Source organism: Grampus griseus, assembly GCF_964374135.1.
Source record: "Grampus griseus genome assembly, chromosome: 14".
NCBI lineage: Eukaryota > Metazoa > Chordata > Mammalia > Artiodactyla > Delphinidae > Grampus > Grampus griseus.
In genome coordinates, this window is record NC_139008.1 from 38,162,514 (window position 1) to 38,174,963 (window position 12,450).

The 12,450-nt window shown below is 59.2% G+C and overlaps 1 protein-coding gene across 1 annotated transcript in view; it reads left to right on the plus strand.

Annotated features, from left to right (window-relative positions):
* UNKL (unk like zinc finger) overlaps window positions 1-10,562 on the plus strand; it is a gene marked incomplete at its 3' end in the record, with an annotated part of 42,775 nt that extends 32,213 nt beyond the window's left edge. The window contains exons 10-15 of the mRNA XM_082669592.1: window positions 44-221; window positions 7,452-7,544; window positions 8,361-8,588; window positions 9,187-9,389; window positions 9,475-9,732; window positions 10,407-10,562. Coding sequence (XP_082525718.1) covers window positions 44-221; window positions 7,452-7,544; window positions 8,361-8,588; window positions 9,187-9,389; window positions 9,475-9,732; window positions 10,407-10,562 — 1,116 coding nt within the window. The remainder of the gene's footprint in view (window positions 1-43; window positions 222-7,451; window positions 7,545-8,360; window positions 8,589-9,186; window positions 9,390-9,474; window positions 9,733-10,406) is intronic.
* Window positions 10,563-12,450: the final 1,888 nt, after the last annotated feature.

A 12,450-nucleotide genomic window follows, 5' to 3' on the forward strand; every position in this document is an offset into this window, starting at 1 on the left:
CCCTGAGCAGGGCGCTGGCTCATCTTGTTATGTCTTTGCACAGAGCCACCTGGCAGTGTTGGCAGTGGGTCACCCCCTCGCTCCCAGCGTGAGTTCCAGCCTCGCATCCAGCCTGGCATCCAGCACTGGCTCAGGCGGCTCCTCGCCCACCGCTCTGCCCACTGTCTCAGCTCGTGCCCACCCTCTTGACCCCACTGGCAGCGCCGTCGAGGCGGTCCCAGGTAAGTCTGGGGCTCTGCTCCCATCTCCCCGACGCCTCTTTGCACTTCCCTTGACGCCTTCCAGTATGCATGGTGTATGCTCATGCTCAGTTTGTAGAAGAGCATTTTCGGTCACCTGCCACTTTGGCTGTGTTGCCCTTGGTCTAGGAAATGCCTGCCTCGCTGGGGGCCTTGGGCTGCAGAGGGGATGAGGAGCCCTCAGGTGGGGCAGCTGGACAGGCCCCACAGGGCAAGGCAGAGCGGGCAGTGCCACCCAGCCTGAGACCACCAACAACAGGAGGCTTCAGAGAAATGAAATGGGGGCTGTGAGGGGTGGTGAGGGCACCTGAAGACGGGGGACGGTGACAAGAGTGAGGAGCGGGGATGAGGTCACAAGGCATGGGCACGGCTACCGGCTGCAGAGGGGTTCTTGGCCGCTGGGAGTCCTTGAGGATTTGTGGACTGATGACTGGTGTGATTGGACCCGGGGGACCTGTCTGGCAGCTGGATGGAGGCGCAGAGCCCAGGTTGGGGCTGTCGTGAAAGCTAAGGGAAGAGTGGAGCTGGTGGGTGAGATGGTGCCTGTCAGGGCCATACGGGTCACCTGGCCCTCTCAGGCCACGTCTGGGTGCACCTGGCTGCACCAATAATACTAGCCAGTTTTGGGAAGTAACGGAATCCTCAGAACTGCCCTCTGGCCCCAGGAGGAGGGCCCTTGCTGGCCTTTCTGCAGTTGGGACCCAGGACCCAGAGTGCACACCCCACCCGCTTTGGGGCTAACAGGTGTAGACTGGATTGTTTTCCCATGTAGTTTCATTCAGGTTGTATCCTTACTAATGCACTGCATGAATAGAAGGGGTAAACTCTGAAATAAACAGGTGCTGGTTCCAGATTTTCTGTGTTTAATGGATTCAGTGGAATCATTTCAGGGCCACTGGGCAGGTTCCTTTCTTTTGCCTTCCACTTCATATGAACAGGCGGGAACCTCCGGAGTTCATTGCCGGGTGGCTGGCAAAGGGTGGAAAGACTAGATCGACTGTGGAGGGACCTCAGGGCTGTGGGCAGCTGACTCTAAGTGACCTCCGAGGGCAGGGTCACGGCCTGTTCATCCTGACCCACATGGCGTTGGGTTGAGCATGTTTTACCTGAGTGGGGTCCAGCCTGAGCCGCGGCAGGCGGGCAGGGTAGGAGCAACCGGCAGGCGGCAGGGCTCGGGACTTGCCGCGGAGACCCCACTTTAATCCGAACAAAGCAGCCCGGCCCCGCGATGGTTTTCGCACAACCTGGGTCCGGGGTCCCGGCACGCCGCCTCGCAGCACCGGGAGGGGCAGGTGCTGGTAAGAGGAGGTGAGGGGCGGGGCAGCCTAAGGCTTGCGTCACCAGGGTGGGACGGAGTATGTCGGGAGCGGGGGCATCCCGAGGTTTGCGTCACCGGGGCGGGGCAAGTCGGGGGCGGGGCGATCTAACATTTGCGTCACCAGGGGCGGGGCCGGCGCGGGCCGGGCGGGGCGAGGGCCGTGTTTGAATCGGCAGCGGCGGCGGCGGCAGCAGCATCAGCAGCAGCGCGGGGCGCCGGACGCCGGGACGGTGAGTCAGCATCGTCAGTCCCGCGCCGTCAGGGTGCGGGTCGTCGTTACCCGGAGCTTCAGATAGAGCGGTGCGCCAACTCCCTGTGCTAGGTGCGCCTTCCCTTCTCCCCAGGTGGGCCAACTCCCGTCTCTCCAGGTGGGCCAAATCCGCTCCCATGTGAGGTGCGTCTCCCCCTCCTCCCCTCCTCCAGATCTTTCCCCTCCCCTCCCGGTGCTCCTCTTACCGGTCTGCGGTACCCGCGCCCCGGGCCAGGTGTGACAGCCAGGGGTTGGTACCAAGGTCTTCGGGGTTGCGGAATGAGGCGAATACAAACATCCCCCCTTTAGGAACCTGCTCTGCAGAGGCGCCCGCTGCTTCCCTGCGTGGGCGCCAGCCGCGGGCTTCTCCAGGGAAGCCTGCATCGCCTAGCGGAAGGGGGTCTCTCGCTCCCCGAGGAGGACGGGGTTCCTGCCTTGTCCTGCTGCGAATCGAATCGCCGCCTGCACTGTCGGAAACTCAGACCAGCAGTGAGCGGGTTTGCCAGGTGCTTCTCCATCCTCTAGTTAGGGGAAGGACAGACCGCCAGGGGGCATCCTGCCCCCTCCCCGTGGGTGCAGGGGAGCACCCCCACGTCAGGGGTTCCCCATTCTGGCCTCTAATTCGAGCACTGACTGTGTGCATTGTTCCCGTGTGTCCCATGGTCCTGGGGACCTGGGCACCTCTTGAATGTGCTGTGTCACGTCGGGAACCGAGCTTTGCCAGGGCCATTACTCAGCAGCTTTCAGCTAATTGCTTGTTAACATCTGGGCAGTTACTGGTACTTTGGCAAGGCGGGCTCCGGGTCACATGGCACAGTTTACCTAACTGGGTTCACATAGATTTTGAGTGTTGTCAGTTCTTCCTTTAAGAGAACATCTCAGAAGACCTGGGTCTGATCTTAGGGAACAGTGGGGTGTGTAATAGGATAAGAGACATAGTGCTGGTGAAAAAGTGGGCCAGGACACCTCCTGGGAACGCCAGTAACCGCCGCCACCCCCCAAACCCCGCCTCCGCAACACAGGCTGTGGTTTGTCGGGTGAGATTTGGCCCCTATTGTGCCCTGCCTGCACCTGAGCGGGGCAGGGCAACAGAGGTGCCCCTTTATGCTGAGTCATTGGGTGGGGGTGGGGGAGTGGGATGAGATAAATCACTTCAAGGTAAGAAAAGGCTCCTGCACACAGTTTATTTCCATCCATCCGTCCATCCCTTCCTTCATTTTATGTGCCTTTGTTATTAAAAAAATGTTTCTGGAACTCTGCCAGCTTTGAAGCAGACCACCCCTAACCTGATCCCACCACTCCAGGTGTGAAGGGCTAAGTCCATGTTGTCAGGTCCTCCTGACCAGCATGTCCAGGACAGGAGCTCAGGACCCCAGGCAGAGCAGATGTGCCAGGCCAGCACAGGGAGCGTGGGTGGTGGTGGCAGGTCAGGCGTGTAGTGGGTGGGTCAGGGTGCTTGCTGTCAGCGGGTGAGTCTGCACATCAGCCAGCAGTGGTCCAGGCCTGGGCTGGACCGCACAGTCCAGGTGACATGCAGGGATGGAGCAGGGGGTGATTCTGAGAAGGGTTTTGGAGTCTGGGCAGGAGTTTTCTCAGGACTAGTGGGGCTAATGGAAGCTGTGGCAGGCTGTAGCCCACAGCAGTGTCATGGCTTAAAAGACAAAGGAGGAGCCATTGCTGGGGTGGGGAGGGGCAGGGTGGGAAAGGGTCCTGCTGGGGGAGTGTGGACTGGCTCGCCAAGGGGTACATCCTTTCTGGGAGGCAGAACTCAGGACATGAAGAGGTTGTCATCACAGAAATGTTACTCCTGGGACAGAGCAGGTCGGGGTGAAGGGGCAGCCTGCAGAGATGGCTGGAGCTGGGAACCCTAACTGGTGTGGGTCAGGGGAGGAGGAGTTGAGGGCTCCTCTGGGCTTCTGCTCAGCATGTGGGCCCAGGTGCACCAGCTCAAAGGAAGCACCTGTGTGCGGTTTGATAAGGAGCCAATGCTGCAGTGGGGCCACTCCTGCTAGGAGGAGGCAGTGTGGCCATGCTGGGGGACGGCTGGGGCGTCTGCAGATGAGCACTGCAGAAGTCACCTGTGTCCGGGTGTGGACCAGGCACAGGAGGGACTGCCGGGCTCCCATGGAGGGTGGCAGGGCCAGGATGTGGCCCCAGGCAGGGGAGGAAAGAGGGACAGGGCCACCTTTGACCGGAGGGGTTTGGGGGTACAGTGCAGGGCTGGAAGGCAAGGCTGGGGTGACAGTTTAAAGAGTGAGCTGGAAACTGGGGACAGCAAGAAGGAGGGGGTCACCCGACTAGGGGCAGAGTTGGGTGAGGGGCTACAGGGCCTGTGGTCATGTCCTGGGGAGCAGGTGGGAGCCAGAGGCTGTACCCTCTGTGTGGAGTTCACATTAACAGGAGACAGGTCTGTCTGTGGAGGAGTCCTGACAGGTCTGGGCCCCTAGGTCTGCGGGAGGCACCCGTTCGAGCACCACAGCACAGCCTGGAGAGGACAGGTCGGTGTGTGTGGGGGGGGGTGTTTCCAGGTGGTCTCGATTGTTGTGAGTTAAATTATGTGCTCCCCAAAAGATATGCCTCCGCTGTAAACTCTCCGCCCCTGTACTTGGGAGTGTGACCTTATTTAGAAACAAGTCTTTGCAGGGAATTCCCTGGTGGTCCAGTGGTTAGGACTCCACGCTTTCACTGCCACGGGCCTGGGTTAAATCCCTGGTTGGGGAACTAAGATCCTGCAAGCTGTGCGGTGCTGCCAAAAAAAAGAAACAAGTCTCTGCAGATGTAATGAAGGTATAAAATGAGGCCATTAGGATGGGCCCTAATTTGATATGACTGGTGTTCTTATAAGAAGGAAATTTGGACACACAAACACAGGGGAGGGAAGACCACATGAGGACAGAGGCAGAGGTAGGGCTGGTGTGTCCACAAGCCAAGGAATGCCAAGGATTGCCAGCAGAAGAGGCAGGAGGGAGAGTCCCTGGAGCCTCAGAGGGAGCCCAGCCCTGTGCACCTTGACCTCAGCCTCTGGCCCCAGAGTGGATTTGCATGAGTAGAATTGTGTTGCTGGAGGCCACCTGGTATGTGGTGCTTGGTTTTGGCAGCTCCCGGACACGAATGGCCCTGCGTGCTTCTAGATGTCGGGAGGCATCCTGGGGAGCAGGAGGCACTTGCTGCAAAGAAGCGTTGAGAAGCAGGGCCTGGAGGGGGCACCCACAGAGGGGAGTGGAGCCCCCAGGAGGAAAGGGGGACTGTGCAGGCCAGAGGCGGGTGCTGCCCCCGCGGTCCCAGCCCCGCTGTCTCCCTGAGGGGCTCGGGTTGGTCTTTTCTTCCTGTCACCACTCTTGCATCAGGCCACCTTCTAGTCGCCTCCATCCTTGGATGTGGGCATCGGGTGCGTCACATGAAACTGTTGGCGGGGCTGGTCCAGCTGTGCAGGCGCTATTGTCACAGTTGGGACAGCGCTGTGAGCAGCGCTTCACGTCTTCCTGCAGCTGCCCCAGGACTGAGGAGCTTGGGGTGCTGCCAGCCCAGGGCCTGCATTGATGTCCACAGCGTCCGGTGTCACAGGCTCAGCTCCTTTGGCCTCCTCACACCCCAGAGCAGAGGTGGAAACTCCAGGGGCCCTGGCCCGGTTGCCACCCTGTGTTCACCAGCCCTTCAAATAGTTCTTCCTGCAGTGCCGTACAGTCGGGGGATCCCTCTGGGCCGAGGGAGCCTGTGCCCCATTCCGTGCTCCTGGCTGTCGTTGCCAGTGGGGCCAGGACCAGGTCGTGTCTGCAGGTGGCGGGGATGAAACAGGGAAGGAAACAGACGCGGGGCCCCCTCGTCCGCCTTCCCGGGTGCGCATGGTAGCCTCGCCCTGGGGCAGAAGCTGCGCTGGGACCCCAGTGGGCCGCTAAGCGCTGGCATCGGGTGGGAGCCCTCCCCGTGGTTGGCTCAGTGGTCCCCATGGGGGCCAGGCAGGGAAGGGATGGGGCTGCCCATTAGGCTGGACCCCAAGTCTGCTCTGCATGTGTCTGGCTCCTGACTCCTCAGAAGTCACATGTCTCCTGCCCCGTTTTTCCCCCCTGAGTGTGGTAGAGGGTCTTTCATTTGAAAGGCAGCAGCCCCCTCCCTGGGCGTGGGTCTCTCTGTTCCAGAGCCACAGTCTCATCCCCTTGCCCTCTTTTTTTTTTTTTTAATAAATTTATCTGTTTATCTATTTATTTTTGGCTGTGTTGGGTCTTCGTTCCTGCCGTGGCCTTTCTCTAGTTGTGGCGAGTGGGGGCTTCTCATTGCGGTGGCTTCTCTTGTTGCGGAGCATGGGCTCTAGGTGCATGGGCTTCAGTAGTCGTGGCGTGTGGCCTTCAGTAGTTGTGGCTCGCGGGCTCTAGAGTGCAGGCTCAGTAGTTGTGGTGCACAGGCTTAGTTGCTCCGCGGCATGTGGGATCTTCCCAGACCAGGGATTGAACCCGTGTCCCCTGCATTTGCAGGCGGATTCTTAAACACTGTGCCGCCAGGGAAGTCCCCACCTTGCCCTCTTGACTCTTGGATCAAATGCGGCCACCCCAGCCTCCCGGCTCCTCCTTCCTCTGCTCCTGGGGGTCTGGCTGAGCCCCAGGGGGTGGGGGGGCGTAGTCAGAGCTGAGCTTCCTCCTCTCTGGGGTGGGTCTGACTTGATGCTGCTCATTGGGTTGGACACTGTCCAGGGACTCTGACACTTGGCACCAGGCAGCTGGGGGAGGGGCAGAGGTGGGAGGCTGACCCAGAGCAGGCAGTTCTGACGAGGGTCCCCATGGTCCACCCCTGGGCTGGGGGCGTCGAGTGCCTTTGTGGCCTCTTGAAATGGGACTTGGTGCATCTGACCAGGCGTCATGGGGCACTGAGGGGCCCTGCGGCCAGCAGGGGGCATGGGACTGAGCCACACAGGAGAGGCTCACCTGCCTCCTGGAAGGGGTGCTTTGGGAGAGCAGACCCCAGAGGGGGGTTGGGGAGAAAGGTTCTGAGGTGGCAGAGCTCCTTGTGTGCTGTGCCTTCGATGTCACCATGGTTTGCTGCGGACCTGCCTGTGACTTTGTGCTGGGGAGGTCTCTCTGGCCCCACACTGTGTCCCAGGAGCTCCTGCAGCCCCTCCCCTCGGTTCCCAGTCCACAACTTCCCTGAGTCGACCCTGTGGGGCTGTGGGAACTTCGGGGGTTGGCAGGCCTGATCTTGGCCACCCCAAGACAGCTTCCTGCTTGGTGTCAGGTCCCCAGGGTACAGGACCCCAGGAGGGAGTGTCCGGTGGGCTCAGCGCCGAGGGGGCCATGTTCCATTCCCCTGTCCCTTTAACAGACAGGCCTGGGGGGCACCGAGGGCTGCAGCAGAACACCCAGCTCAGTGCCCCAGGGGAGAATGGATGTGGGTCTCTGCTGTGACCTGGCTGAGGTCAGCGCAGGTGCCACCTGAGTCGTCCGTGAGCCGCTTTCCCCTGGACGTGGCCGTCCTGGAATTTTCTTTACTAGTCAAGCATGTTTATTTGGTTAGATTTTACCAAATGATTAGAAGTTGAGTCAGTGAGATGAGGGCTGTGTTGCTGAGGCTAGTAGATTGGCCCCAAGCCCAGACGGGTCCCCTCCGCCACAAGAGCCTGGCTTTCCCCTGCAATGACGCCGGTTCTGTCCTGCAGGATCCTCCTTAGACCTTCACCTCGGTGACATCAGCCTCGTGCCCCCAGATAAGGACCTGGAGGAGCACGACAGCCGTGACCTCGGACCCACAGGTAGTGCCTGCACCCGGTGCTTTCCAGGGCCTTCTGTTGTGGCTCTAAGGTGGGAGGGGTCCTGTCTCCATCCCTGCACCCCCCACCCTGAGGTCCCTGCAGAGGTGGGGGTCAGGGCTTTGTGGCCCTTCTGAGATGTTTAACCACTGCATTGGCATGAAGACAAATGTGTTAACATTAGATACTGAATCATTCTGTTTGACCTAAAAGTTTATCTTTCTTCTTCTGTTACTTTTTTAAAGATTTATTTATTATTTATTCAATTAATTTATTTTTGGTTGTGTCAGGTGTTAGTTGAGGCATGCGGGATATTTCGTTGCGGCGCACAGGCTTCTCTCTAGTTGTGGCATGTGGGTTTTCCCTCTCTAGTTGTGGTGCATGGGCTCTGTAGTTTGCGGCATGGAGGCTCTCTAATTGAGGTGCCCGGGCTCAGTAATTGTGGCGCGAGGGCTTAGTTGCCCTGAGGCATGTGGGATCTTAGTACCCTGACCAGGGATCCAACCCTCGTCTCCTGCATTGTAAGGTAGATTCTTTACCACTGGACCACCAAGGAAATCCCTCTTCTATTATTAAAAGAAACCATTTCTGGGGGGCCCAAAAAGTACTGGGACCACCATGCCCATGGACAGGTCGGCCGGGCAGGGCCTAGTGTCTGAGCAGTGAGGGGTGCAGCCACGCCTCTCTGGGTGGGGGTCCCCCCAGCACCCCCACCCCCGGTGTCCACCCGCTCCATCAGCTCGGAGCGGTGCTGGGGGATTCCTGGGGCAGAGGATCTTGCTCCACCCCTCGCTAACCCGGCCCCTCCGCCCCACGCAGGTCAGCGGTCGCTGGGGGGCTCGGCGCCCGTGGCCATCCCAGGCTGCCTGCCCCGCTCCCCGTCCCTGCAGTCCTCGTCGTCCCTGTCCGCCTCCCCACTCGGCTCCTTCTCCCAGTCCCTGTCGGGGCCGCTCGTCTCCTCAGCCATGACGCCCCCCCAGCAGCCTCAAGCCCTCAAGTCGGAGCCCCGAGCGCTGGGCCCCCCAGCCCCGTCCTACAACTCCTTCGGTGAGCGGGGCTCTTGGGGCTCCAGGTGCGGGAGGCGGCCACAGTGTGGCCCATCCCATCCCCGTGTCTGCTGCTCGGCGCAAGGTGCCCTGGGCAGGGGGCCTGGGGTTTGCACCTGAACCTCTGTGGGGGTGTCATTGTGCCTGGGACCCCGAGCCGCTCTCGTGACACCACCACGGCGAGACCTGTCTCACCTGCAGGCTGCGGGGGTGTGATATCGCCAGAGACCAAGCGCAGAACCAGACAGATTTGCAAAAACAGGAAACTTGATTTAAATTTCTTTCCTTGAGAAATGTTATGCGATCTGTTTTGTTTTAAAAGAGTTGATATTTTAAAGTATCTGTTTTAATTTCTAATGAAACATGGATGTCAATGGATGTCGCCCATGCAAACAAAAACCCTTTGGGGTCCTCCAGATTCTAAGTGCGTAAAGGGTTCTGGGACAAGAGTCTGAGCACTGCTGCCTCCAGGATGCAGCCACAGAAACGGATTTGTTTCCTTTTCTGGTGGAGAGATTGGGGTCCCCAGAGCTTGCTGGGGAGATGCTTGTGAGGTCCCAGCACAAAAGCAGGCTGACATCCGGCTCCTCCACACTCAGGCTTGAATGGCGTCCCCGGCAGCATCTGGGACTTTGTCTCTGGCAGCTTCTCTCCCAGCCCGTCACCCATCCTGAATGCTGGCCCCACGGCCCCTTCAGGCGCGAGTCCAAACAGTGCCGAGCTGGCGCGGGTCAGGCGGCAGCTGGAGGAGGCCAAGAGGAAGATCCGGCAGTGGGAGGAGTCCTGGCAACAGGTGAAGCAGGTGAGCCTGGGAAGGGGCCGCCGCGCAGGTGAGACAGGCGTGTGTGGCGGCTGCCGGCCCCGTCACTGCAGCCCCTGGGTTTCAGGCCTGTGACGCGTGGCAGCGGGAGGCCAAGGAGGCCAAGGAGCGGGCGCTCGCAGCCGACAGCGCCCGGCAGCTGGCGCTGCAGAAGAAGGATGAGGTGGAGGCCCAGTTCCGACGGCTGCAGGAGGAGCTGGAGGGCCGGGGCTTGGCCTCCATTCTCCCCGGGCTGCGCGGCTGTGGTGACATCAGCGCCATCCCCCTGCCGAAGCTGCATTCGCTGCAGAGTCAGCTGCGCCTCGATTTGGAAGCAGTGGATGGGGTGAGTCCGGGTCTCGTTTTCAAGGCACTGGAGGGGGTGCATGGAGGTGGTGGGGAGCCGGCCGAGCAGCTTCCGTCCACTCCCACCTTCGCCTCCTCTTGGAGGCCATGCCCTCGTGGACAGGGGCCATGTCGCCTCACGCGGCTGGAGGTCTGGTGGTGTTTGGGGCACCTCCCTGGGTCACCCTCCAGGGTCCCTGGTCACCCCCTTGCCTGGTGTAGCGTGAAAGCCGCTGCCCTCAGCTTAGTTGGAAAATCCTTCCACACCCGGGCATTTTGTTAGAACTTGGGGCATTGGGAAGGCTCCACAGCTCTGCCTCTCAAACACTGTCCCCTCCCTGGCTCACGGCCCAGGCCGTTGGGATGCACACCTCGCATCCATCTCCAAGGCGCCATCATCCAGGTTTTGGCTGCTGTCGGCCGGAGGCTGGGTCCCAAGTTGGGGTCCATCCTGACCTGGCCCCTCCGTGTGGCCACCTGCCTGGCTACTCTTCCCACACCACGTGGTGGCTCTGGCCCCGGGAGCCCGTCCCCACCCAAGGGTCTTCTGGTGAAGCCTCTCCCACCCCATCTTTTTGTTCCTGGGTGGCCCCCAGCAGGGGAGTCCACCCCACCCTGACCCTGGGCCCGGCCTGGGTGGGGGCGGGGTACCCCCTGACTGCGTCTCCCCCGCAGGTGATCTTCCAGCTGCAAGCGAAGCAGTGCGGGGTGTGCGGGGAGCGGGCCCGCAGCGCTGTCCTGCGGCCCTGCCAGCATCGTGTGCTCTGCGAGCCGTGCGCAGCCAGCGCACCCGAGTGCCCCTACTGCGCGGGCCAGCCCCTGCCCTGGTGACGGCCGCCTTGTCGCCCGCCTCCTGGTGCCACCGACGTCGGGACCCCAGCCCCAAACAGACCACCCACGGTCTCGTACTCTCCTCACAGACCCTGAAGGCCGTGTGGGGGGCTCGGCGGGCAGGGTGACTCTGCGGGGTTTGTGGTCCTGACGCCACTGTGACCGGATCCTGGGAGTTCACATCCCGAGAAGCACTTTGTAGACGGAAGAGTTTAGGCAGACGTTCCGAGTTGCTATAAGCTGCTTTGAGGTTCATGTTTTTAATATGCGATAATATGAAGCTTTATACGTGTACTGTGAACAGAGTATTTCCTATCGGTCTATTGTTAATCCATAGTACGGTAAACACATTAGGTTTCATATCTGAAATTAGTACTTATGAAGTGAGCATTTATCTAGTAGTGAGAAATGCCTAGGATTTTTACAGTTTCCAAATTAAGTGCAAACTAATAGTATTTATAGCAGAGTGATTATTGAGAGACACATATACATGTAGATGTTTTTAATTTTATGAAGGGAACTCATTTCCTGAACACGTGCACATTAACTGGAGCGTCAGTGACAGCGCCCTGCGCCTGCGGCCTCCTGCTCAAGTGCCTGCGCCTAGGAAAGCCAAGGAGCTGCGTGCTGTCCTTTCTCCCCTGGACTTGGTCAGCGCGGTGACAGTGAGCAGGGCAGTGGGGTGGGGGACCCGACGGGGCGGGCATCATACTGACTGTGCAGAGCCATGTGGTGCTCCCCCTTCCCAGAGCTTGCTGGCAGGCATCCTGGCTGGAGCCTCTCTCCACCCATGTGGGAGACCCTAGCCAGCCTCCAGGGCGACACTGCACTGGATCTGTTTGTGCAGGTGTTATGTTCGAGGGACCATGGGGTTGGGGAGGACCCGGCCGCCGTGCGGGGGCAGGGTGGCAGAAAGGCTGCTGGGAACGGGTCAGATTTTAGTGCCGGCTTCAGTCTTTTCTGTCTGCATTGGGTCACTTTCCCTAGGAATCTGGGAGGAAGTAAAACCTGTCTGTAGTTGACCCAGACTTTGCTCGTGGCAGATCCAGATTGGCTTGAGAATCTTCCCAGAGTCTGCCGCCAGGTGCGGAGCAGGGGCTGGGCCCTGGCCCGGAAGGGACAGGATGCCCCCTGCTTGGGGCTGTGCCAAAGACTTTATATAGCATTTTTTAAGTGCAAGGTGACTAGGTAAAAATTTTTATCAGTGACCAAATTAGAATGTATTTACTATAGTGAGAAGTTTAAGACCTTTTTTTTTTTTTAACATAAGACAAACTGATAGGAAAGCTGTCATTTTTTAAGGTGGGTCCATGGCATCGTGCAGCTCGCCCGCTGCTAAAGGTAACTATATGACTTGGTTGTAGTGAATCTACTTTGTTTCTAATTATACTGATAATGATTTAGTAGCTCTTAGAAATTACGTATATTTTGTGCTACTGTTATCACTGTTTAAAATTCTTTATTTTATTAATATTTATGCACTTGTTTCCCATTTCAGGCCTTTGGTCTTTTGGGGGGAAAATAGGACGTTTGTTATTGACATCTAGCCTAGATATTTTCAAATTATAAGCAAGAACAATTAAGCTTTAGGTGTATTTATAAGCTATTCCGGTCAGTTCTTTCTGTGGGGTTCGGGGTGGGGGTTGGAGGCGCCCCCTCCCAGGCACTCGCTGGCTCTGAGGACAGGTGTGTGGTGGGAAGACCAAAGAACCACCCAGAGTGGAGCTCCCGGGGCTACCTCGGGGCCCTCCCACCCCTGCTGCCTGTCTGCGGTGGCCCTGGTGTTCTGAGGGGCCACCCATGCTGGGCTCAGCCAGGCTCGGCGTCTCAGGGTGTCACCGCCCCGCAGTCAGGTGATGAAGGGGGGCGCTGGGTGTAGCAGCTGAAG